General features: G+C 45.5%; 1 protein-coding gene across 2 annotated transcripts in view; it reads right to left on the bottom strand.

The window, feature by feature from the left end:
* The window catches only part of CA5A (carbonic anhydrase 5A), a 93,205-nt gene that overhangs the window by 20,125 nt on the left and 48,938 nt on the right, over positions 1–24,142 (bottom strand). The window contains exons 1-5 of one of the 2 annotated variants that reach the window (XM_063945660.1): positions 23,331–23,564; positions 19,752–19,949; positions 12,833–12,951; positions 9,483–9,578; positions 9,345–9,407 (exon numbers count right to left, since the gene is read on the bottom strand). In XM_063945660.1, the coding sequence (XP_063801730.1) occupies positions 9,345–9,407; positions 9,483–9,578; positions 12,833–12,951; positions 19,752–19,949; positions 23,331–23,478 (624 nt within the window). In that variant the 5' untranslated portion in view covers positions 23,479–23,564. Of the gene's footprint in view, positions 1–9,344; positions 9,408–9,482; positions 9,579–12,832; positions 12,952–19,751; positions 19,950–23,330; positions 23,565–24,142 lie in introns of those variants that run through there. The other variant, XM_063945661.1, reaches the window with a different exon arrangement.

Here is a 24,142-nt window from a genome sequence, read left to right as displayed (position 1 = left end):
GAGGAGATAGGCCCCGCCCGCTATTCCGGCGGGCTCTTCTCCCGGTTTTTCTGAGACCTGGCAGGGGTGAAATACATCCATATAGCCTCATGGACTATATGTGATGTATTCTTTTTAGCCAGAAAGGTATTAACATTGCTGCCCAGGGCGCCCCCCCCAGCGCCCTGCACCCTCAGTGACCGCCGGTGTGAAGTGTGTCTGAGCGCAATGGCGCACAGCTGCAGTGCTGTGCGCTACCTCATGAAGACTGAAAAGCCTTCAGCCGCCGGTTTCTGGACCTCTTCTTACTTCGGCATCTGCAAGGGAGTCGGCGGCGCGGCTCCGGTGACCCATCCAGGCTGTACCTGTGATCGTCCCTCTGGAGCTAGTGTCCAGTAGCCTAAGAAGCAAATCCATCCTGCACGCAGGTGAGTTCACTTCTTCTCCCCTAGGTCCCTCGTTGCAGTGAGCCTGTTGCCAGCAGGACTCACTGAAAATAATAAAACTATCAAAACTTTTACTCTAAGCAGCTCTTTATGAGAGCCACCTAGATTGCACCCTGCTCGGACGGGCACAAAAACCTAACTGAGGCTTGGGGGAGGGTCATAGGGGGAGGAGCCAGTACACACCACCTAGTGGTCAAACTTTTAAATTTTGTGCCCTGTCTCCTGCGGAGCCGCTATTCCCCATGGTCCTGACGGAGTCCCCAGCATCCACTAGGACGTCAGAGAAAAGGCCTTAACTTAAAACTGATGCCATTATAATGGAGGAGTGTGAAAAGAAAGGTTTCACAGTTTTACTAACCCACTGACTGGTATCACAACATTTCAGTAGCGTTCACGGACACTCATACCTCCCTGAATTCATCGCAGCAGTCTGCACAATGGTGGTCATTCCGAGTTGATCGCAGCCAGCAGCTTTTTGCTGCTGGTGCAATCAACTAGTCCACGCCTATGGGGGAGTGTATTTTAGCTTAGCAGGGCTGCGATCACTTGCGCAACCCTGCTAAGCTAAAAAAAAGTTCAAGCAGAACAAGACCAGCCCTATACCTCCTTACCCTGTGCGATGGATCCAGCGATGATGGGCTCAGCTTTGACGTCACTCCTCCGCCCTCCGTTCTGCTGGACACGCCTGCGTTATACTCACCACTCCCTGAAAACGGCTCCAAGCGCTCCGAATCCGCCCAACCACGCCTCCTTCCTGTCCATCTTCTTAGCGGTCAGCTCTGTGACCGCTTCCTTTGTAAGTCGCGACGTAACCCGGCGACCCTTGTCGCCGGGCAACGTCACGCATGCACACTGCGCCCGCTGCGCATGCGCATTCCGCACCCATTCGCACCGCATCGATAAACCGCTGCGTGCGAACGGGTCGGAATGACTCCCAATAATCTATCCAGTTTTGTCAGAACAATCCATGTATTCCTTAGAAAGGCTGCGTTACTGGCTACTGCAAAATAGCATTAGGTAAATCCATTACCCTCTGCCAAAATGATGAGAGTCCAAATACTGGGAAAATACAAGCTGTAGTGTGCTGAAGTTGACTGCGCCCTTGTTTTATTATCGATGTTGAGCATTATGTAAAAAGGATCTTATCGTGTTTTTTTGCATCGACCAAAATGGATGCAGCCGTAACCCCACGGCCGAATCTGGATCAACCTGTGGAACCTCTTTCCACAATTGCAGTCCAGCCCATTGTACTCTCATTGAAGGGAACCCTGCACGCTTGACACCATTCCTGTATCTTTAACTTAGCCAGGGAAAGAGTTAACTGAACACCGTTCACTCCTGAAAAAAAGCAAGCTAAAGGAAGCAAAAAAACAAAAAAGCCAAATCACACACACACACACACACACACACACACACACACACACACACACACACACACACACACACACACAGAGGGATTTTAGAAACCAAAACCCATCTCCAGCTGGCCACAGGAAGGAAAAATATCCATTTTGTGGAAGTGTCTTTTGTACAACTGAAAGTTCTTAGAATAATCCGCTTAAAGCCCATTGACGGCTTCCATGTTACCTGACCGAGAATAGGACTACTAGTACTTTATCGCCCCCTTGTGGCCCAACATGCAGTTTACTAAAATATAGTACAGTACTGCAAATGAGACGCACATTGGGGCCAATACAGACCTGGTCGCTGCTGTGCGTTTTCGCACAGCGGGAGGTCAGGTCTGAAATGCGCATGCGCCGCAGTGTGCGCATGTGCATGCCTGAGATGTGATCGGCATCTCAGCCCAGTAACCGCCTCTGCCTGATTTACAGGCAGAGGCGGTCGCTTGGTGGTCCAGGGGCGTTCAGCAGCCGTTTTGGGGGCACGGTACGCGCAACTCAGGCGTGCCTGTACCGTGCGGGGGCAGCCGCTGTGACCTGGGACGCGGCGAAATGTCGCCTACCAGCGCAGCAATGCTGTGCAGGTAGGGACTTACTCGCCGGGTGCGCTAGCATCGCCGCTGTGTGATGCTATCACACCCGTACCGTGGGGGGAGGGCCAGACATGCGGGGCTGACTAGCATGTCAGGGTGGCTGATCTTAGTCGTGCAAAATTTTGCACAGCCAAGATCAGGTCTGAATTAGCCCCATTGCAAGCAGATTTTGCTGCAAAATGGGCTTTTTTTAGTTATACCTGAGAAAAGCGCAGGCAATAAGAGCGTGTTTTGGCCATATGCAAAGTTGCAGCTGCGATAGCAGCATATGCATACACTTTACGCTAAGTTCTAGTCTCAAAAACACACGTGTCTACGTTCTAAACAGTTTCCTGCGCGTGCATCAAATGCGTTTGTTATTAAGCATCATTTTATAGTCTACAACAGGACCTGGCCAACCTGTGGCTCTCCAGCTGTTGTAACACTACACATCCCAGCATGCCCCGTCACAGTTTTAGCATTCTCTAATAGCAAAACTGTAGCACGGCATGCCGGGAGGTGTAGCGTCACAAAAATAGGATTTTGGTACTTACCAGGTAAATCCTTTTCTTTGAATCCATAGGGGGCACTGGAGTACTCTTGGGATATGGACGGTTTAGCAGAAACAAAGGCACTGAATATTTAAATTTAGAACTCTCCACCCCTCCATATCCCAGAGTACCTCAGTGTACGACCTCAGTGTTTTTTACTGAGCGAACAAGAACTATAGAGAGGTTGACAATGGAGAATTCCTATCACATAACGGACAACAACAAAGTTGACCCATAACGTTACTGTCAACTAAACAGTTGACACCATAACCGATAGACCCTTATAATTTGAACCAATCGGTGAAAATGTGTTACCATAAGCTCCTCTGAGCTTAATACAACCCAGGTAAAACTGCTCTGGGTGGGCGTCCAGTGCCCCCTATGGATTCAAAGAAAAGGATTTACCTGGTAAGTACCAAAATCCTATTTTCTTTTTCATCCACTAGGGGTCACTGGAGTACTCTTGGGACGTACCAAAGCTTCCCTCGTGGGCGGGAGAGCTGTTTGACACCTGTAACAGTAGGCGGCCAAAGCTAGATGCTGATGCCGCAACCGTTTCATAACGTGTAAACTGAAGACTATGTAGCCGCGTTGTAGATGCTCTACGACCAACTGGTCATGACATTCCCACAGAACCTGTGGAATGAGCTATTACTGAGGTAGGCGACTGTAACTTAGCCTTAAAGTAAGCCTGACTTGTAGTCATTTTTATCCAACTGGATAATGTCTGCTGAGAAACTGGCTAACCCCAGTTGGCAGCATCATAGAGAACAAACAACGTATCCGTATTACGAACTGTAGACGTTCGGGACATATAGACGCGTAATGCGTGTACCACATTCAGAATTCTAGAATGTGCTGTTAACACAGGAACCACTATTGGTTTATTGATGTGAAAAATAAGAAATCGGAATTCGTCCGAAGTTCTGCTTTGTTATGAGAAAACCCAAATACGGTGGCTTGGAATACAAGGCACCCAAATGTGAAAACAAAACCCTTGCCGAAGCTAAGGCTAGAAGAAAAACGTTTTCCAAGTGAGAAACTTAATCCCCATTTGTTGTAAGGGTTCAAAATATGAAAACTGTAAGAAATCTGAACCCAGCTTCAAGTCGCATGGCGTTGTAGGTGGGATAAATGGAGGCTGCACTTTGATGACACCTTGTAGAAAGGTGTGTACCGACGCAATAGAGTCAAAAGTCTTTGAAAATAAATTGACTACACAGATACCTGCACCCTTAGTGCAGATAAACGCAGTTCTCCATCCCACCCCGTCTGTAACATAACAGAATACGGGTAACTTGAAAGATGATGTCGGAAACTTCCGAGCTTCACACCCCACCTATATAGGCACACCAAATTTTGCAATAATGAGCTGCCGTAAGCGGCTTCCTAGTTCGTAACATGGTTGGTATAACCAATACTGTAATGCCCTCGTAACATGGTTGGTATAACCAATATTGTAATGCCCTATTATCTGAACCACCACCCCGTCAACAGCAGCCGCGGTACATAGGTAAATAGGGGTAAAAGAACGGTCCCTGTTGTAACAGGTTGGACGTATTATGAGCGGGCAAAGATCGTGTGCGAGTATTCCTTGGAGATTCGAGAAGCAAGCTCTCCGAACCCCATGAGATATCACTAGTATGACTGTGACGTAACTGTCTTATGATCCGTTTTAGCAACGGAGAGAGCAGCGGAAAACGGTGGAGCCAGATACACGAGGCTGTATGACCACACGAATGTGAGAGCCTCCCCCGCCACTGCCCTTGTGATCTGTCGTTCTGTACACATACTGAGCGTTTGTAATTGTGGCGAGATGCCATCATGTACACCTGAGGGTAACCCCCCCTGTGGATCCACATGTGAAACACCTTTGGATTTAATGCCCAGTTTCCTGGATGAAAATCCCGACGGGTGAAATCATCTGTCTAACAGATGTCCACTCCCGGAATGAACCCCGTCGACAACATCACCTAATGGTGTTCTGGGCAATTGAGGATTCGAGCTACCTTCCGCATTGCCATGCGGCTTCTCGGTCCTCCCTGGTTGTTGTGTATGCAACTCCCGTTGCGTTGTCTGACTGCACTTGGACAGACTGAAAGCGAAGCATGTAGTGCATTGTAAATTGCACGGAGTTCCAGGACATTTATAGACAGCAATCTGTCGTGATCCGTTTTAGAACCCCTGTCGCTGACCTTTTTAACTACAACTCCTCAACCTCTGAGACTCTCGTCCAGAGTATATACACCCTCGGCCCCCTGTGGGAAACGCGAGTGAAACCCGGGGAACTAAAGCGCTTTGAAAACACATCATTGTTCCTAATAGGCGAATACACCAATATACCGCTAGTGTGCGTGGCTTTTACACTAATTGTACTAGATGGTATATTTGTTCTTCCTGGTGTAGTAGGTAAATTTCTTTGATTTACCGTATTTATAATCATACCTAGGAATTGAAGTCGTTCAGACGGAATTAGATGCGATTGTTTTTGAACTTGACCTGCCACCGTGGTGTACGTTAGTAGCGCAAGTAAGAGGAACCTCTGTTGAGACAGAGTTCTTATGATCAGATCGTGTAGGTATGGAACGATTGTCACCGCCAGGGCTCTGAGATGAGCTATCATCACCAACATCACTTTGGTGAATACACGAGGCGTTGATAAGAGGCCAAACGGTAGAACCTAAAAATGGTTAATGGTTGTGGCGTATTGCAACACGCAAGAACCTGTGATGCGGTGACCAAACGTGAATGGGTAAATACACATTGTGAAGATCAAGCGCAATCATGTGGCTCCAAATATGCAAGTACTAACTGCCGTAAAACCATTTGCAACTGTAGTAAGTGACTTGCTGATTGAGACTGCGACGGAGCCCTCCGGCTTCGTTACCCCAAACAGAGGGGAATAAATAGCCCTGACTCTGTTGGTGTACCAAGTCTGGAAATAAAAACAGCTGAAACCAGCAGAGACTGAATGGCCACCTGGCAAAACGCCTAGCTTCGTCCGACAGAGGCAGTATGTTAAACTGTAAATAGCGGATACATCCATGAGTGGATGTTTGGAAACCCGGCAAATGTAACGTGTAAAGGCGCGCTTCCACAATTGGAAATTCTAGATGGCCTGAGAGGCCGTTAAGCCACTGGCTTGTTGACTTTAGCACCCTGGCGTTACCAGTCGTGACTGTTTTTGTACCACAGCCTTGAAAAGACTGAAGTCTAAAGGGATTAAACGTCGGCCAAAGTATTTTCGTTTTGATACCGGAGGCCTGAATATCAAATTTAGGACCAAACAACTTCTGGCCTTGTTTTGGTGAAACTAGCAACGATGAAAAGCGAGAATCGAGGTAACAGGTGTCAGCAGAAGCTTTACAGAGATACTCTGCAGCTTTTTATTAACAGTGATCGTCATTGTTTCCATACATAGAGCGTCTAGTAACCCAAATGTATCCTTGTCACAGACGAATTCACCAATGACGGATTGTCCCATTTAGATGTGGAAACGGGTAAATAGGGTTAAATGTTAGTCAGATATTCTAAATAATAACTCATTGAAGATCTGTTGTTTATGAAAATCGACAGATTAGATGTTAAAGTCTACTTAGTCTCTGTAACAATTGAGACACTGACTTACTGGTTATTAGCAATGTATGGTTGTCAAAACCCCGCACTATCTGACTGCTGGTCTAATGTACCCTTCTCACTAGTAGGTATCGTTGTGAGAATTGACATATAATTGTCAGATTAAATTATAAGACCAGTTAAATTAACACCTTGGTACCCAAAGGGAAAATTGGACCTTTGGAAACACTGAGACTCCTTTGTTAGAGCTGGCGGAGTGACTTCCGAGACTCCGATCTTACCGCTCCTGTCGAGCGGAGTTATGCTTAACATAGGATCTAGGACTGACACGGCTTCCGGAGTGGAAACGTACAAACCAACAGAATTTGTGGTAGATTTATGTACAGCCATTGTAGTAAACCTTATATGTAGTCTGTGTTGGAGGCTTACCCTACAGACAGACACCACAATAGCCAAAGTAACAGACACTTGCACTAATTAGTAAAATGTTTACTTAAGGTGCGTAATATATATATATATATATATATATATATATATATATATATATATATATATATATATATATATATATATATATATATATATATATATATATATACACATATATATATAGCTATGGCTAAATACAGATTACATGGGCCTATGTGAAACCTGAACCAAATTTCCCACTAACACCCCTGCGCCTCCGGTGGCGTAGAGATGTAGTGTAGGAATGTTCTGGAATTACCACTGGAAGAAACAGGAAACATGATTAAAAATGGCCCCCATGCCATGCTTACATTGAAACTCATAGGAGAAGTTACAATACCTGCTGCCACTGAGAATCACAGTCTAGTATACACTGATAAAAACACAGTCTAGTATACACTCACATGCAGGTTACAATACAATCACAGGCAGGTCATATTTAATATAAGCTCTGCCTGCAGTTATTATGTATTAATATCTTCTATAGATAATCTGTTATTATTAATAAATTCTATAGATAATATAGATATATATATAGACTCAACAGCCTATTACACTTGTAGCATTTGGCAGCTGCAGCCACGCAGTAATCTGCCAGATCCCCCACTCCCTCCCCCTTCCCTGTACTCCCTGTAGCGCTGTGTCTCAGCGGGGAGCCGGGAAGCTTATTGCAGGGAGGCGAAGGACCCAGAGCAGCAGTGATCGGCTGGCCGGAGCGCGGCGTCGCTAGGCAAGCTGCGCGGGTCTTTTTGTCCGAGACTCCGATCTTACTGAAAACACCACTGACGGATAGAAGCTCTGTGCGGCGGGTCTCCCTGTGTGAGCACCGCTGGCGGTTGTGGCGGGCGGCGTGCGGGAGGAAGAATCGCCTGTTGGGGGACGGAGCGTGGAGCGTCTGAGCGGCAGACAGGGCACTGGCGTTACAGCGGTCGGCTTTACCCACGGACCCCACACAGCGGGACGGCAGCCTGCGCTGACCGTCCCGTTTCCCCAGCATACCTTTTGTAGAAAGGTCTGCGACACTTCCTTCATGCTGCGACGGGCTTCTATCTGAAAGCTCTGTCCAGCTTCTCAGATCATGGCTGCGACGGGGCTTCTATGTGTAAGCTCCGTCCAGCTGTTCAGGTGATGGCTGCGACGGGCTTCTATTTGTAAGCTCCGTCCAGCTTGCAGTAGACAGTGGGCTGCCTGTGGCTGTGAGGGTGCTCTTTGTGAGGACCGACACGCCATGCGCTGCCTTGCAGCGGCACCATCCCGGACCCATGTTTTTATAGAAACTGGGAAGGGAAGTGTAAAAATTAAAAATTAAAAAGTAAAAATGAAAAATTAATAAAATCTTCCACAAAGTGTGGGAACTCCCACAAGCCGTTGTTAGTGCTTTGAGCACGGAAAAAACACTGAGGTCGTACACTGAGGTACTCTGGGATATGGAGGGGTGGAGAGTTCTAAATTTAAATATTCAGTGCCTTTGTTTCTGCTAAGCCGTCCATATCCCAAGAGTACTCCAGTGACCCCTAGTGGATGAAAAAGAAAACTGGAGAGCCACAGGTTGGCCAGTCCTGTTCTGCAACCTAATACAGCAGAAACAAGGCCACGTCTTGTGCTCAGTAAAGAAAAGTACATGTGGTTACAGAAACATCCACAAAACTATCTGCAGCAGTTCACTAATGCCGGTCACCGTTCCCATCTGGTATCTGCGCCTACCGTGACCACCCGCAAATAATACCGGCTTTCCCAGCCGTATCGGTCGTCTTTCTAGGTCTGCAGGTGTTAGGTTTTACTGTACATGGTCACTGTCAGACCACCCCAGTGTGGCCCATTTCCGCCTATCCGGGGCTCAGCCCCTGGAGCCCGGAGTAAGTGTCTGAATTTCGTCAATCAGAATGGGTGCATATGCATTACCACACTATTCTGAGCATAAGCGTAGAAATTTCACACTAAATACTCCAGTAATCTCTCGGGTGTGGTATGGAAGGTCTACACGGTCTAGAAAGACAGTCATTAGGTCGACCCCATATGGTTGATATGCATTTGGTCGACAGGGTCAAAAGGTAGTCAGTCAGTGGAAACGTGTACCCTTGCGGGCTCACTTCGCTCGCCATGCTTCGGGCAAGGTGGCTCGCTGCACTTGCCACAGTTTCCAATCGTAGTCCGCGTGTATAGTAAATCAAGCAAAAGTTGGATAAACATAAAAAAATAAACCCATAAAAACGTGTCGACCATTTGTGTGTTGATCATCGTCATGTCAACCTTAAGCACTGTCTACCTTTTGACCATATCAATATCGAGTAGAACAGTCCATAGGGGTTGCCCTATTGATGGTCGACCTATATATTGGAACCCTACACTTACCTTATATCTGACAGTAGGCAATATGTGAACCAAATTCTGCAGCTGCTGATGGTGTTTTCCAAGCTGTGAAGAGATAGAATTTGGCATCAGGCTACACAAAGCACAAACGTCACAAAGGAGGGAAGACTAATAAATCACCTTTAGGAATATTCCAATAACAGCCAGACCATTATCTTCCATAATAGCCTCCTCGAAGGTCCGATATTTGGAGCAGTTCCAATGCACCAGGTGGAGCTGAAATTTCATAAGGATTGGAGATTAATAAAAGATTTTAGTCCTTGGGGATGTAAATACAATGGACCTGTTTCCCAGCATCCTGAGAATTTAATATTCTATCTCTGAATTACATTGAGCAAATAAATGTTATAAAATGAAACCCCTTTGACCCATATCATAACACTGTCGTACAAATGTGGAAGGAGTTTCAACTGTAAAAGGAGTGGCCTTTACAGCTGAAACTCCTTCCACATTTGTACAACAGTGTTCTGATAGGGGTCAAAGTCTAACATCCCTGTTGCCTGAATCCATGCACAGGGCATTTCTGCAAATCTGTCAGTCACCAAGTGTCTGCTCTGTTAGAGAAGCCTCACCTTCCTCACATGGTAGCCTACTGCAGAAGGGTGACGGAAAGCATGATGGTCACAATTAGTTTCCTCAAAACACTCCAATTATCTACATTATTCACAGTCTTTCATATAGATTGTAAAAAAATATTACATTTGTTGCTTAAAAACTGGAGCCACACAAGTGAAGGCCATAAAATGGGTGAGATGCATGACTGGGTGGGTCCTGATATACAGGCAGATAGTGGTGATCTTCCCCCATCATCTACTGTAACTACATTCCCCAACCTGCTGGATAATCAGATCATGACCTGACTATTATATGGCCTGCAGAAACATTCAACCCAAGTGCAGCTTTATCTGGTGAACTGGGATATTGAAAATATATATATATATATATATACACACACACACACACACACACACATACACATACACACACATATACATACATATACACACATATACATACACACACACACACACACACACACACACAGAAAACCACAGCACTCGCCACCCCAAAAGCGGGGTACAGCTATGCACTTACCACTCACAGGGTGGGGTGCACGTAACACAGCACTCTCCACCACAAAAGCTGGGTACACAGCTGTACTTACCACTCACAGGGCGGGGTGCATGTAGCCCATGACCACATCGCTCAAATAAATACAAACAAAAAACCCTGCACTCACCAAAGTAAGCTCACTTATCCTCAACAATTGTGGCCACTAGCTTTCTCATGCACCCCTGTGTGGACTCTATTATCCTGAACCTGTCTCAGCTGTTCCTTAGCAATCATCTCTGAGCCAGTGCAAGGTGACTAGTGTACCTTTAAAAGCCATAAAGGGTGTGGCAGGTACACATTAAATCTAGCAGGCAGATGATGTGTGTAACAGCAGTGAAGTAGTCAGGTTTTAAGACTCTGTGATAGTGTAGGACCTGCATGAAGGTGGGGTACCTTGGAGATCGGTATGCAGGCTTCCGTGCATTGGCCAATCCACTAACTAAACCCCGATCATTTATTTATTGAATTGTTGAGGATAATTGAGCTTACTTTGGCGAGTGCAGGGTTTTTTTGTTTCATATATATATATATATATATATATATATATATATATATATATACACACATACATACATACATATACATATACATACACACATGCACACTATATTTCCTAGAATTGTATTTATATATTATACTCACATTAGTTATTAGTCAAGTATATTTACTGTACTACTATATATTTATTTACATTATATATACTACACATGGTAGTACGGATAGTGTAATGATTAGCAATATGGCCCCACAGCACTGAGTTAAATTCCCACCATGGCCCTAACTGTGTGGAGTTTGTATAGTCTCTCAGTTCTTGTATGGGTTTCCATCAGGTACTCCGGTTTCCTCCCACAACTCTAAACATATACTGGTAGGTTAGCCCTAGTATGTACATGTATGTACGTGTGTGTACGTGTATGTGTGGTAGGAAATATAGATTGTAACCTCCACTGGTGCAGGGACTGAAGTGAATGGCCAAATATTGTCTGTCAAGCGCTGTGGAATATGTGTGCACTATATAAATAACTGGTAAGAAATAAACTACGTGCCTGCCGCCTGCTTTGTGACCGATTGTTATAGTAGCGTCTAGGCAGCGAAGAATGAGATTATCCAGACAGCTGATATAGAGCCACAAAGTAAGCCGGGAAATTGCAGCCTGTTGTCCACAGCATTAACATAAGGGCAGCTGCTTCCAAATTCCTTTTTCTAGTAAAGGCACAATGCAGTTTAACAACTGATTGTCACGGGTGACACTGGATCAAGGGCAATTTTAGGATCTTTACTGTGAAGAGTCTCCCCCCTTAACCCCACCACACACACTATTTGCACAGAGCTTATGCTCGGCTATACTGTGTATTGTTTGATATTTATCAAGTAGATTCATACAGAACTCTGAAGAGTGTGGTGACTATGATATTCCAAACGGACCCAAATTCCTGAACAATAACCCTGGACCCACTACACGGGAAGTATGAAGAGACCCAGGCAAAAAATGTTCGCAAAGTGGAGTCAGCAGGGACTAGCAAAAGCCACCACGGCGTAACTCTAACCCTGAGGCTTAATGACGATCTTAAAAAAAACAGTTTTAGGCCAGTCCCTCTGGTGCAGCCATCCCCCCTCCCTGCCATCTACTGACTGGACAAACAGGAATAAAACTTGTACACCGTCTCAGTCACTCTACCCATCAAAAAGATCTTGGATCAGATAATGGGGGTAATGCAGAGTTGATCTTAGCAGCAAATTTGTTAGCCATGAGGGCAGATGTAACATGTGCAGAGAGAGTTAGATTTGGGTGGGTTATCTGGTTTCTGTGCAGGGTAAATAATGGCTGCTTTATTTTTACACTACAATTTAGATTTCAGATTGAACACACCCCACCCAAATCTAACTCTCTCTGCACATGTTACATCTGCCCCCCCTGCAGCGCACATGGTTTTGCCCACCTGCTAACAAATTTGTTGCTATGATCAGGTCTGAATTAGGCCCAATGACGTTAAACCATGTTCTGAGCACCAATCAGAGAGTGAATCACAACCCACGTACTGGCAGGAGGAGGTTCCAGATAAATGTCCAGTGACATCAGCAAGCTGCCAGCTTTCAGTGCATTGGTACAAAGTGATCACATGACATTCTACCCTCTCCAAGCAGCTTTATTTAACAAGCACCTGTACAGCGACTTCCCAGAGCCGTACTACTGTTAGCTCACTTAAAGACTGCTGCACATATGACCATTTGTAATACATGCAGTCAACCCGCTATGCCACCTATTTATTACAGAAATGTGTTACAGACCTTTCTTCTAAATATAAACCGGGACACAAATATCACATTGCAGGTTATTGGATGCGCCAATGACTGACCTCTGCAGGATACACTTTGCTGTCCACAGTGTGCTCGGAACCCCAGTCATTGTTCACTCCCCAGTGGAAATGGAACTGTTTCAGTCTGTACGGGTTCTCCAGCGGGCCCCCACTCACCACTGGAATTAAGAAGATAGCGACATATCAGCAGGGACAGAAGAGGAACCGGCTTCTCACACACAACCCCCACAGCAGAGGGGTATCATCATCATCCTTCAGTTATATAGCGCCATCACATCACGCAGGGAATGTTTAACCATGGACGTCACCGCTTGCCCTAGGGCAGTTTGCAGTTTATATACCCTATCCAACACACCTCATGTTATTATAGATGGTTTAATACATTTTTATTGTCAAAAGGTACACTAAACGCTTAGAGGACATTATAAAAGGTACATACCACCACCTCTGAATTACGGATTTTGCATGATATTTATTGCATATTCATATAAAAGTGTTTTTTTTTTCTATTAAAAAAAACTTGTGTTGCATTTGTGTGCACTTTGCCACATTTCAACACATCAGAAACGACACAATCAACTTTAAAAAAAAAAAAAAAAAAAGCCTGCATGCATAATTTCCGCTGCCATTAAACAATGCACCCAATGTGACTGATTATGCATCCTAAACGCTCTCTCCACCTAAAAGATGAATGTACCAAGGATAGTTAGCAGTCAGATGGAAGCCAGCTTATATTCTCCTAGGTCCTGGCAGCAGCGGTTATGACTACTGAATTTGCCTGCGCTCCCTGGTTGTCACTCCCGTAGATTAATGTGCGCAGAAGCCCAGATTTGCCGGAAACTCAGGGAAAAGTTGTTAGTGTAGCAGCCGAAAGACAGGACCTGGGCGCAATTCAGAGCGTACAGGGAAAGTGGTCAGCGCCGGAACACTGCTAATAAACCAATTCAGCTTCTACCAATTACAGAGACAACAATACAAACGCAATTCCCGGAGACACTTTGCTACTGGGTAGATGCAACACATTACATGTGCTGGAGAAGGACACAGAGATATGAAGATTTTAGGTTTTAAAGGACTTAAAAAAAGAAAGAAAAAAAACCCCACACAGATAATTACATGCAGCATACAGAACAAGAGAAGTGGTACTGTGCTGCTGTCTTTTCATACAGAATAAGGACAGACGAAAAGAATTACAACCAGAAGACAGAACAAGAGAAGTGGTACTGTGCTGTAGTTCCTATATACAGAATAAGGACAGATGATGGAGAATTACAGTCAGAACACAGGACAAGAGAAGTGGTACTGTGCTGTAGTTCCTATATACAGAATAAGGACAGATGATGGAGAATTACAGCAAGAACACAGAACAAGAGAAGTGGTACTGTGCTGTAGTCCCTATATACAGAATAAGGACAGATGATGGAGAATTACAGCCAGAATACAGAACAAGAGACTCAGAAGTGGCCGCAGTACCGATGTTTGTGCAGTCGATCGATTATTTGGTACTGCGAAGCAGTAAAAGTCTAGGAAACCCTTACTGCGCACGCTCAAACCAATGTGTGCAATGGCGTACACATTTGCATACGGTAGCTATATTACTATTATGGCATCTGCGATCCACGAGCGGCTAAAGTGCTGCAATGCGGTTCAAGGTGGGTACTTGGAGGTAGCCTAAGGAGGCGTCATAGGCAAATTTCGGCATGCAGCTGCAATCTCATTCACAGCACCTCAGCCATAGTGGCCACATCTTAAGAAAGTTACAAGAGAGACTGCGCCACATAGGGGGATTGCTCAATGGTGGAGTAATCAGATCCACTAGCGCACTTGAGCATTGCTCAGATATGCAAAGTGGGCGTGCAAGGTTTGCCAAGTCCGTCGCGTGGTAGTGCACAAGGGGAAAGCTTATATTGGCAGGTGCATATTTTCCGTGAGAAATCGCAGTCGTGCTGTTGTCCATACATACAGAATGACAGATTAGAATTACACTCAGCGTACAGAACATGAGAAGTGGTACTGTGCTGTTGTCCTTACATATAGAATAAGGACAGATGAAGAGATTTGCACCCAGCATACAGAACAAGAGAAGTGATACTGTGCATCTGTTCTCCCTCTGTATATACCTATAGCTGCAGACAATTGCACCCAAGACAGGTGACTGTATACAGACAAAAGCTGCGATACTAAGAATCACAGAGAGGATACAAAGGGGTCTGAAGTAAAACTGCAGCTTCTGGATGGAGTTACTCCTAACGCTGTTACTCAGCCAGTGTTGGCATGGTTGCAGTACTAGGAACATTATCACTTATCAGACGTGAACGGTGTGAATACAATGTGCGAGTCTGCTTGCTGATTACAGAGCCTCCGATATGCTGATTACATATAAGCGGCTCATTCATGCACATCTAGCAAGCTGCAAGATAATAGGGAGATAGTGTTAAATATTACTAGGCCAAATCATTCACAGGTGATTGGGGAATTCAACAGAAAATAAGAGGATTCTGCAGATATCATTCATGTTACTCACTGCAGAATGATTACAGAGCCCACTAATGAGTCAATGCTGGGGCTTTCCTTACCAGCAAGCAATAGGTTAACTGAGAGGTAAAGACAGGTGCTGCAACGCCTGGGGATTATTGCATCATGTTCCGGAGAGAGATGAGCAGGACGCTGACCACACTCTGTGCACGCTCTTACTGCGGGGACTTCAGGTCCTCTCACATCACATCACTCTGCAGAAACCCATTAAGTATTTATCCTTCACAAATACGAGGAAAATGTTATAATAATTATATTTTATTACAAGTGGTCTGCTGCGCCGTACATATACGGTAACAGAAGTGACGTCCGGTGAGGTGAATGGCTGGGGAGGCACACACCGGAATGGGAATGCTGGAAGCCCGTCTCACCCCCTACTCACTGGAACTCTCCCCTCACTACACTAAGCTACAGTGTCCATTGAGCCTCCTACCTGCATCCCTGTGTCTTCGTTTGCTGCTGATGACCGAGCTCCGACTACAGTGCACTTCCTGGTCACATGACACATCCAAGTGTCTTTCACTGCACAAGGCCCGCCCCCACACTCAAAAAGGTATGCCTCGATTGGCTCCCTTTCTGTGCAGCGTTACTGCCTGTGGTGCGGCCCAGCCCCCAGCTCTGCAAAGCAGTGTCTGACTGTAGAACTGAGGCAGAGCTGTTGCTGCCTCATCTCCCTGCAACTACAGGGATCTCCCCAAAGCTGCTGAGCGTTAGCTATAAGAAGGGTTACAATAAACAAATCATATGTTTATGTTATAAATATCTTCTAGTATTCTAATCGGTTTTATATAAAGTCTCAGGATTGTGACAGGGGAGTTTATGCCTCCCCATCCCTGGGCAACAGTGGGACAGTACAAGATACACAGAACATTGCATAACATTACAGTAACCAAGCCATAAACAGAGCACAGGTAACAATTAGCACCACAATTCTCAGGGCACTATACAGCTGGGAAGCAAGGTGAGTGACGGAGCAATCAGCAAAGGGAGGCACCTGTCTCCAATAGCGACGCCACAAATAGCAGGAGTAGAGCCAATGAAAGAGACGACTGGCTGTGAGCGAGAGGAATTCTGGCCTAAATTGCTACCAAGCAGGTGAAGGCTGCCACTGAAGAGCTAGTTTGCATTTATCCCACAAATCCTAATTAATAGCAAAGTTAAAAATGGTTTGTGTGAGGCGTGATCACAGGGTGTGTCGCCAAAACTACCATAATGACCAATCATCAGAAACCATACGATTAATATCAGTCATGGTAAATGCAGCTGGAAGAAGGCCACTATTAATCACTCCGTGCAACCACTCAAGTGGGCGCTGTCTAAGCCAAAAGTGACCCAGCTTCTCAAATGTTATAAAGTGCTACAGTATATGAGTAATGTAACAGTCAGTTACTCTTTATGGGCTGTTAAATCGGAGCTCAATTCTTGATGACGGGTGCATATTTGTACATAGGGCACTAGTCTTTACTGACAGCAGACTAAGAGGATTGCACTGGCTAAAGGCCAAATTGCAGATGCCCATTAGAGAGACAAAGAGAAAAAGGTTCTTAAGTAGTTTTGGAGCTGAAAGAAGATGGGAGAGCAGCCAAAGATGGATGCAGTACTGAGTGTTTCCCAAAGATAAAGGGGGTCATTCCGAGTTATTCACTAGCTGCATTTGTTCGCTGTGCAGCGATCAGGCAAAAACTCTGCACATGCAGTGCAATGCGCGGCGTACTATTACAACGAACGATGTCGTTTTACACAGGGTCTAGCGATGCTTTTCAGTAGCACTGCTGGCCGCAGAGTGATTGACAGGAAGAGGGCGTTTCTGGGTGTCAACCGACCGTTTTCAGGGAGTGGTCAGAAAAACGCAGGCGTGCCAGGAAAAACGCAGGCGTGGCTGGGCGAGCGCAGTGCGTGTTCGTGACGTCAAATCAGGAACTGAATGGTCTGAAGTGATCACAAGTGCTGAGTAGGTCTGAAGCTACTCAAACTGCACAAAGCCGCTCTGCGATCCTTTCGTTCGCACTTCTGCCAAGCTAAAATACACTTCCAGTGGGCGGCGGCATAGCGTTTGCACGGCTGCTAAAAACTGCTAGCGAGCGAACAACTCAGAATGACCACCAAAGTGCAATGAGAGAATATTAGAAAACAGAGGCAAACATACAGACAGGAGACATTTAATTCAGCAAGAGGAGGCTGCGCTAGAATACAATTTAGAAATGAACAATGTCGAAAAACAAATAACATTACTCTATTAGAAGAATTTAATAAAACTTAAAAAATAAAAAACACATGCATGTCACATATAAATTAAAAATGTGTAAAGTTCAAGCACTAAATGAGGATAAGATTACCCTTCATGAACGTCTGGAACAAGAAGATAATTGTCCGTTTCTATTGTAACCCCTGTTTCAAAAGTACTGATACAAACAGCAAAGGGAGTAATTCCAAGTTGATCGCAGCAGGACATTTTTTAGCAGTTGGATTTGGGTGGGTTATTCTATTTCTGTGCAGGGTAAATACTGGCTGCTTTATTTTTACACTGCAATTTAGATTGCAGATTGAACTCACCCCACCCAAATCTAACTCTCTCTGCACATGTTAGATCTGTCCCCCCTGCAGTGCACATGGTTTTGCCCAACTGCTAAAAATATTCCTGCTGCGATCAACTTGGAATTACCCCCAAAGTCCCATGTGCAGATGAGAGTCCAACTGTGGCAGCAAATCACCGTTAGAGAATGGTCCTGATGGAATGAGCGCTCCTCATGCGTTATGGTGTGGATCTTTCTCCATGTTTGTACAACTGCTAGGTCCTCTCAATGTGGGATGGAGTGATTGGTGTCCAGGGAATGGTCCTGTTTTGGTGATTGGTGTCCATCAGGACCATTGGAGCCAACTTTCCTCGAACGGTGACTTGCTGCCACAATTGGACTCTCATCTGCAAATTGGGGGTTCATTCTGAGTTGATCGTAGCTGTGCTAAATTTAGCACAGCTACGATCAGGCACTCAGACATGCGGGGGGACGCCCAGCACAGGGCTAGTCCGCCCCGCATGTCAGTGCCGGCACCCCCCTGCAGAAATGCAAAAGCATCGCACAGCGGCCATGCTTTTGCATCTCAGGAGTTACTCCCGGCCAGCGCAGCTCCTGCGCCTGACCGGGAGAACCTCTTCGCTGCCCCAGGTCGCAGCGGGTGCGTGTGATGTCACACAGCCGCCGCAGCCCGCCCCCACGACGGTCCGGCCACATCTGCGTTAGCCGGACCGCGCCCCCTAAACAGCGCCATTCAGACCACTCCTGCCCAGCGACCGCCTCTGTCTCAGAGGCGATCTCTAGTCAACGACAGCCTTCGGCCGTCTGGTATGCGCCGGCGCAGTTCCGACCTGATCGTTGCGCTGCCATAAACTGCAGTGAGCGATCGGGTCGGAATGACCCCCATGGGACTTTGCTGTTTGAATCAGCACTTTTGAAACAGGGGTTACAATAGGAACGGACTAGTCCAGCACAATTATCTTCTTGTTCCAGACGTTCATGAAGGGTAATCTTATCCTCATTTAGTGATTAACTTTACACATTTTTAATTTATATGTGACATGCATGTGTTTTTATGTTTTATGTTTTATTAAATTGTTCTATTAGAGTAAATTTATTTGTTTTTCGACGTTGTTCATTTCTAAATTGTATTCTAGCGCAGCCTCCTCTTGTTGCTGCTTTTTATGTCTTTTGTGGGAGTGACTTCCCCTGTATTTTGAGGCAGCTGCTTAGTAGGGTACCTCACGTCTCAAGCAGCCGATATACCATTTTAGCAGGAGACATTTCATTCTCTGCATACGGTCGCAGATATCCCATCCTACGTCGATGTTTGCATTTATTGCCAAAGAGACCTATACAGCGTCAGTCTGCTAAGTGATTAGTTATGGTGCACTTGTACTAGATTACTGAATAATCCCCTTTATTATTATTGGGGGGGAGGTATGCAACAGGCTTTGAAAAACATTTATTCCACCTAGTTTGAAGCACTGCAGAATCTTAACTCAAGAATACTTTTCTACACAGCACGGTGCCATTGCAGTTAGCACTACTGCTCCCAGCATTGAGGTCATGGATTAAATTCCCAGTCACGGACCAAGGTGTGGAGTTTATACATTCTCTCCATATTCGTGTGGACTTATTCCAGGTGCTCTAATTTCCTTCCAGATTACAAGACGCATACTGGTAGGTTACTTGGCTTCTGAGAAAATTAACCCTACGTGTATGTGTGTGTGTGCGCTCTTGTATGTTATGGAATTCAGACTGTAAGCTGCTAACAGGGCAGGGACTGATATGAATGACGTATAACCGCTGTACAGCACTGTGTAAACTGCCAGCACTATATAAATAAAAAATGATAATAATATACAGTGATTGTTGGGTGATGGCAGCTCAACAAATAAAACTCTTACCCGATTTATCGGTGGAGTCGTCGTACTCTACAAAGAAGGAATAGCCGTTGTTCCAGACGTGCAGGCACGAATTGGGGTCATACTGGGCGCTGATGGGTGCAAGCTGAGGGTGGTAAATGCTGTCACGCACACGGATGTTAATAGGAGATTGGCGAGATCCTCCAGGTATATCTAAAGGTCCTTTCCACAAAGGGTGCACTGGAGAGAGAGAACGAAAACAGAGAGAGAAACATTAGCAAATAAAGACCTGGATTACTAAAGTCACATTTACACAGATAAGAAGCAGTGAAACATTTACATGTGTATTACTTATATCCTGTAATTTCATACAGCGCTACTTGTCCGCTAAGGTCACAGAAAGCCGACAAGACGTAAACATACGGAATATGTGAAGCAGTGACATCCTTGGCCACAAGAGCTTATTCTCTACCAAAACGTCCCAACTATGGGGGTAATTCTGAGTTGATCGCAGCAGCAAATTTGTTAGCAGTTGGGCAAAACCATGTGCACTGCAGGGAGGGGGGGGGGGGGGGCAGATATAACATGTGCAGAGAGTTAGATTTGGGTGGGTTATTTACTTATTTTGTTTCTGTGCAGGGTAAATACTGGCCGCTTTATTTTTACACTGCAATTTAGATTGCAGATTGAACACACACCACACCCAAATCTAACTCTCTCTGCACATGTTATATCTGCCCCACCTGCACTGCACATGGTTTTGCCCAACTGCTAACAAAGTTCCTGCTGTGATCAACTCAGAATTACCCTCTATACCCAATCATATGTTGCAATCTGGGTGTATGAGGGCTCAGATTCCGCTGGATTTCATATGGTACACAGCATTTTTACCTTCAATTGGCGGGTCAGCTAATGAAATTACGTATTCAATGTGGAGGTTATCGGCCAAAGCCATTTACATATGGTCACATCCAACCCTGCCTGACTGCATCATGTCCCAATCTAAATTTCACTGGCCAATCAGAATGAGAACATTTGCCTAGATGTCAAGCATTAAAAATTAATTAATAAACAGAAGATCACCCATGGTAATAAAGCACGATGTGTGACAAGTGGCAGTGCCAGGTACTCTTGTATAATCATTCCGGGACAGGCACAAAGCTGGTAAACACACACACACACAAAAGCTCATTATACGGAGAAAGCTCATAGTAACGGCACTAACTAAAAAAAACAAAAAACAAACAAACACAAGTGAAATGTATTTTAAATCAGAAGTATATAGGTGAGAGGTTGAGTGCACTAAGGGCAATGACACACATTCACTGTGTAATACAGGAACAATATACACATTGGAGAAAAACAACTTTCAGTCACATATAATGCTAAAGCCAGGCCTCGTTGGGGGTTTTCACTCATCAATGCCGTGGAACATGTCTTTAGGTCGACATAACAAAAGATCGACACAAGTTTTTCACTTTTTTTTTTTTCACTTTTTCATACTACAATTGGGAACGGTAACCTGTGCCAAGCACTGTGCACTAATTGGGCTTGCCGGTCACTGTACGGAGAAAAGACACAAAAAAACAACAACAACCTAAAAACCCTCATGTCGACATAGAAACCATGTCGACCAATAGTGGTCGACCTAGACACTCTCAACCCAAGTCTAATCTACCTAACATACCACACCCAATGCTGTATACCTCGCAGGGAAAACTCCTGTGTTGCATTGTCTCATGCAACAATGGTGGGGATACAACACAAGGGGTGTAGTATGTGATGCCGGCGATCGGGCTCCCGACCGCCAGCATACCAACAGCTGGGTGAGCGCAAATGAGCCCCTTGCGGGCTCGCTGCGCTCGCCACGCTATCTATTCTCCCTCCAGGACCCCCAAGAGGGAGAAAATCTGTTGGTATGCCGGCGGTTGGGATCCCGGCGCCAGTATGGTGGTCGTCGGGAGCCCGGCCGCCGGCAACCTGAAGACCACCCCAACACAAGATATTAAGACCATTTAATTGGGGGGGGGGGGAATAGGGAGAGTAACCAGCTGCTGAAATCCTCTGCGGCAGCTGCAGAACTTAGTCATAGAAGTTGCAACTTAACCAAGGAGAAGGTTTATAGCGAATATTTACTGTGTATCCCTTTTAAGACCCATTATACAAGTTGCAATAAATTTTGGCTCACTACCCTAGGAGGATGCGAGCAGGAATGATGTCAGCGCGCTGTCAGCAAAAACAATTTAATAGCTGCTATTTGGCGCACACGGGTGTAGGGTGGCGATAACAACTGAATCGCCCCCATTGTGACTTTACAGTGTTATTAAATACTATATTACCACGTATTGTACAATACAGATACAAATACACTATTAAATAGCTAATTTAGTGCAAATAAATACAAAATATGCGTCGTCTTTAAAAACCAAACAGGAATCTGCTTTTTTCCAAAAGGACCGATTGCAAATACCGTATCAATAATGGCAATAAATTGTAGCAGCTGCACTAATAACAGTAATATAATAGTATCAGTGGGAGGGGTCTAGACACTCAGCCAGTCAGAATCAGCTGCTGATCATCAGTGCTTACATCACGCCCATACATTATAAGTCTAATGACAGGTGCTCATGCACAGTGGTCTGCATGGAACGTCGCAGCGTTAACACGCCCTAACTTTTTTTCGCTGAACACTTGCACACACTCTTCGAGGGCGATTCCCGTGTCCGCCTTCAGCAGCTATTCAATTGTTTCTGCAGCCGGACACGTTAAAGTAATTTCTCTGCGCAGCCTCCTGAGATGGCCCAAACAGCGCTGTTCACATCACGCCCAGTATTTTAGTTGGGTTCAGCCATTTTGCGCGGCTAAGGCCGGTACTTCTGGGCACTATCATTGCACAAAAACAATGGGCACCCAAACAATTGTATACTGGGCAATATGCAATTATGGGCACCCATTAAACAACTGACCTGCCCCCTAGAAGTCAGGAGAGACCGATGCGGAATATTTACAGACAAAAAAAGCTAAGAAATAAAATAAAAAACAGGATTATGCCCAACTCTATTTCAGTGTCAACATAGGCGCAATAAAACTTTACAACAACAAAACCCACAGGTATAATATAACATTTACAGCCTACACTTCCCAGTGTATTATGTCACCAGCAAAGGGTAATATAACACAGGGTCACTCACAGTACACTTACCCACATTATACAGTATCACCACCATGGGCAGCAACATAGAGCCCCAACAGCATATAACAGAGAGGGGAGACATATATATATATATATATATATATATATATATATACACACACACATATACATACATACATACATACATACACACACACGGGGGGGGGGGGGGGGGGTCACTCACAGACCACACTCCTCAGTGTATTATACAGTATCACCGGCACAGACAGCAGCACTGTACACAGAGCGCAGGCAGCATATGACAAGCAGGGGAGATAGAAATACATCCTATATATAATATAATACAGGAAGGGTAGGGGATGGTCACTTGCAGGCCACACTCCTGAGTGTACAGTGTCACCTGCATAGACAGTAGCACATAACATACAGAGGAGATATATGATAACACAATTGGGTGGGTCACTCACAGTCCACATTCCTCAGCTTGTAGGAGCAGGCAGATATGTTGCACATCCGGGCAGGCACTGGGGTGAGGGGTCTCGCTGTGGGGCCCCTCCCGGGCCACCGGGGGACCAGGCCCGGGGAGAGTAGCCTCCTGCACCTGTGCAGCACCATGTCAGGGAGCCAGCTGTGCGCCCAGGTACCGTCCCCAGCTGCTGGCTGCACAACAACACCACCCCTCCCCTCCCCTTTCTCTGGGCTGGCCACACCCACCAAGTCCATCCACTCAGCGCCGGCCAGCCAATCACAGCCAGCAGCTGACACGAGGCGTGGAACGCACACTTCTGCGTTCTGTCATTACAGCTGGATTGATAGCGTCTAGTTTCCCTTCGTGGAGAGGACCTTTCCCAAAAGCCTCTGGGTCCATGTCACAAACTATTTGGAATAGTAACCTCAGGCGCTCTCAGCATTTGCTTGCGCCCCCTATAGGAGTAACCTGTGTTACACAGGAAACAAATTTATAATCAAGCAAAACCAGGCTCACAGTGTGATAATGTTCTGCTCCTGCTGTTCCCAATGATTTTCTGATGTGCGTATGACCCAATCAAGGCATCAATCATTGATGTTAGAGGTGTTTTCAAACCGTTCATAACCTGCCATGCTCAAAAGAAATGTATTTTATAAAATATTCTATATCAGTGCTCTCTTGAAGCTTTCCAGTTGCTATGGGCAACACCACTTGTCGTCTTTATTTGTACCCGCAAATATTAAGTATCGCCCCAATGTACCATGGACTGACTGCAGAAGATATCCCTATTTCCGACAGCAGCCCCCATAT

The sequence above is a fragment of the Pseudophryne corroboree genome, chromosome 11 (assembly GCF_028390025.1).
Source record: "Pseudophryne corroboree isolate aPseCor3 chromosome 11, aPseCor3.hap2, whole genome shotgun sequence".
NCBI lineage: Eukaryota > Metazoa > Chordata > Amphibia > Anura > Myobatrachidae > Pseudophryne > Pseudophryne corroboree.
The sequence above is the reverse complement of the archived record's forward strand: the minus strand, read 5'-3'. Positions and strand labels throughout refer to the sequence as shown.